General features: G+C 50.3%; 1 protein-coding gene across 1 annotated transcript; it reads right to left on the bottom strand.

Moving 5' to 3' along the window:
• Window positions 1-400: 400 nt before the first annotated feature.
• asb15a (ankyrin repeat and SOCS box containing 15a) lies at window positions 401-3,337 on the bottom strand. Its single transcript, XM_076733686.1, has 8 exons — window positions 3,292-3,337; window positions 3,002-3,133; window positions 2,604-2,762; window positions 2,243-2,488; window positions 1,806-1,977; window positions 906-1,446; window positions 667-820; window positions 401-558 (listed from the first exon to the last, which is right to left on the bottom strand). Exons 1-8 carry the CDS (start codon window positions 3,335-3,337, stop codon window positions 401-403), a joined length of 1,608 nt encoding a protein of 535 aa, XP_076589801.1.

Genomic DNA, 3,337 nt, shown 5'->3' with positions numbered 1-3,337 from the left:
ATAAACAATGTTCTTTTGTTTTTTGTTTTCAAGCTGTGTGAAGCGCCTCATTTTCCTTTGTGCATTGCATTGTGGGACAATAATATCCACGAACAGCACAGTCAGAAATCTGCTGTGTTTGGTTTCCGGTCTGGTTTAAGTACCTCATGTTGTTATCTGTCCAGTGTGGACACACTGTAAACTAAAACCCTGCTTAGAGTGAGTACGTGGTGTGGACTGAGGACATGCTGCTCAGAGAACATGTGATCGATCGTCATCACTGGAGTTGGCTCTTTAGAGCATTCTTAAGTGTGATTCTTGGATGTTTGATAAATGCAGGCCCAGTTATATAAATCACAAAAGGTAAAAACTAAGTCTTTGCTGACGTTTAAGACTTTGTAGGTAAGGTAGAAACCTTCGCTCAGTCCTCCCTGCAGATGATTTTAGCGTACAGGTCGTTCTCTTTGAACAGCAGGTAGTCCTTCAGCCTGCTGGGCAGCTGCATGGACATCAGAGCACTGAAGCTCAGGTGCTTCCTGATCTCCACTCTGCTCAGGTGAGTCAGAGAGCGAGGGTTACCTGGATCACAGAGAACAGAGGTTTCTTTAACCGCACGTCGCGTCCTGGTCTGCTGGTTCTGACGTGCAGCTCTGAAGTCGGATTGTTTGAAGCACACAGTTAACTCACATGTGGTCCTGTGGATGTGAGGCCACTCCTTGTGTTTCTCCAGGGTCTTCCTCAGTTTGCCGCAGAGAGAAACCTGACCGACGTAGTCGAGGAGGATCGACACAATTCGGCCCACCAGGTTCTCCAGCCAGGAGACGCTGACGAAATCACAGAACTGGACAAACAACATTGAACTGACACAAACAGGTAGTTCTACTGCTTTGACAGGACTGCAGAGAAGAAGAGAAAAGAGAACTCACAGCAACTTTCTCCTCATGTTGTGAGTAACCGGACTCACTCAGGTCGTCCCAGTCGTCATCGTGGTTACACCAGAAACACTTCTGAGCGTCGTATCCGTTGTTCAGCAGCAGCCTCATCATCACCTCGTCCTTCAGGCAGTACTGCAGCGCCGTGGGAAACACCGTGTCGTTCACCACCGTGAAGTAACAGTTCACGTCTGCTTCGGCCGCCAGCAGCAGCTTCACGATCTCGTAGCGCCCCGACCTGACCGCCACCAGGAGGCAGCGCAGCGGGTCCAGGTCGGGTTTAGCTCCAGACTTCAGCAGAATCTCAGTACAGGTTGCGTCCCCGTTGGAAACAGCAAAATACAGCGGGCTTCTCCTCATGTCTCCATAATTTTCCGAGATGTGAGGAGCTAACAGCGAGTTGACATCGAAACCCTTCTGCAGCAGCAGCTCCAGGCAGTGCACGTGGCCTCCGTCCGCGGCGGAGTGGACGGGGCTGTGGCCCGACAGCCGCAGGGCCCTTCTCGTGGTGATGGGGATCAAAATCCTCAGAGCTCTGATGGAGAAAAGGTGTAGAACATTCTGTAAGAACTGAAGCACCAGAAACTAACCCTCAACACAAAATGATGTCTCTGGTTCTGCAACAATATTTTGTTTTATTAACTTTTACCAAGCAATGAACACTAGCCAATCAGAGGCAGAGGGGGTGGGTCTTTGCAGAATGTAGGTGGGGTGAAAAATTGGTTTGCCCATATCGATTGTGAGAAATGCAGCATTGCTAACAGCCCTTAGGACCTGAAAGTTCACAAAAACAACCCCAGCTTGCTACCGTCTGTGTTTTCAGTCGAACAGGACCCGCCCTGCAAACTCCTCCCTGACAGCTCCTGAACAGGTGTGTCACATCAACCTACTCACAGGTAGTGTCCTTCGTACGCGGCGTGGTGGATGGGCAGCTGGGAGCTCAGGTTGCGGATGTTGGGATTCGCTCCGTGCTGCAGCAGGATGTCGATACAGTCCGGATTCCCCGAACCTGCAGCGTCGTACAGGACGCTGTCGCCATTTGGCGCCTGAGCGTTTACATCAGCACCTTGATGTGGAAGCAGAAAATGGTCATTTTGGAGCAAGAAGACAACAAGGAAATAACTTAATCACTTTAATTTATCAGTGTGAGTATTTTTGTTTTGTAAAATGTAGAAGACAGTCAGGTGAATGTCAGACTTCTGGATCTGGAGTGACTGGACGGAGGCTAAAAATCTCTGAAGTCTCAGAGTTGGTGGTGATTCTCTGTGACTTCTCTTTGAAACACTGTCATGAGATTAAGAAAATGAAATTCTGCGTTATTGTGGGTTCACCGTGCTTGATGAGGAGCTCCAGGACTTCAGGGTGGCTGTACTCAGCAGCGATGCCCAGAGGAGTCACTCCATGCTGGTCTGTCTCTGAAACCTGACCTCCGTTCTGCAACAGGAGCTCCACGACACGAACGCAGCCGGCCCTGGAGGCCTCGTGCACAGCCGTCCACTTCTTCAGACACACCTGCTCCACCCGAGCTCCTCCAGATATTAGACAGGAGACCATCGGATAAGATCCGGCTCTGACTGCTGCAGGGAGGACAGGAGAGGCAGTGATGGTGACGATGGACAAACCCTTTGTCTCCTGCTGTGAAGGAGAGAAAATATCCAAAGGGACACAGTGTTGGAGAGGCGGTGATCTGACCTAAGAGCAGAGGGGATTCATTCTTGCTGTTGGTGGTGTGAGGAGACGCTCCGTGGTCCAGCAGCATCTTCACGTTTTCCACCAAACCAGCTTTCACAGCTAAAGTCAGGAAGGTCTCACCATCTGAAGTCTTTTCCTCCAGAGTCAGACTGAAAGATGCTGAAGAGCACAACAGAAGTTCTGCCTTATTTCACTGAATTCAGTTGTAGTGGGACAGTCACCAATCATCATTGTTCCATCAACACCAGTTTTTAAAGCCTGACGTAGCTGAACACTGAGGCAGGTGATGCACATGCTGACAGCATCACAACAGCCCTCAGCTCCAGTGAAAACCTCCATCACCAGCAGCTGCTCTGTTCTCTTCAGGTCTGAAAGAAAAGCTTGGACCTCTTACCCACCGTACAGCACCGTCTCCAGGACCGGGACCAGAGGTTGGACCGCCGCCCTGTGAAGAGGATACCAGCCGCACTTATCCACCTGACTGAAGGCTGCTGGGAAATCAGAGAGCTCCTGCAGAGCCAACATGTCACCTGCAGGGAGAGTTTCAGGGAGGAGGTTTTTTCAGTGGTCGTCCAGCAGCAGAAGCCATAAAATGTGTGCGGCCGTGCCATCGGGAGGACGTTATCGTCTTAAGTGATGTTTATTGATAAAATTGGACTGCTCTCTGCTCCAGGATTTGACGTTTTACCTTGTTCGATGGCCTCCACAAGCTTCACAGCTTCACTCCTAAACAT

Source organism: Chaetodon auriga, chromosome 6, assembly GCF_051107435.1.
Source record: "Chaetodon auriga isolate fChaAug3 chromosome 6, fChaAug3.hap1, whole genome shotgun sequence".
NCBI lineage: Eukaryota > Metazoa > Chordata > Actinopteri > Chaetodontiformes > Chaetodontidae > Chaetodon > Chaetodon auriga.
The sequence above is the reverse complement of the archived record's forward strand: the minus strand, read 5'-3'. Positions and strand labels throughout refer to the sequence as shown.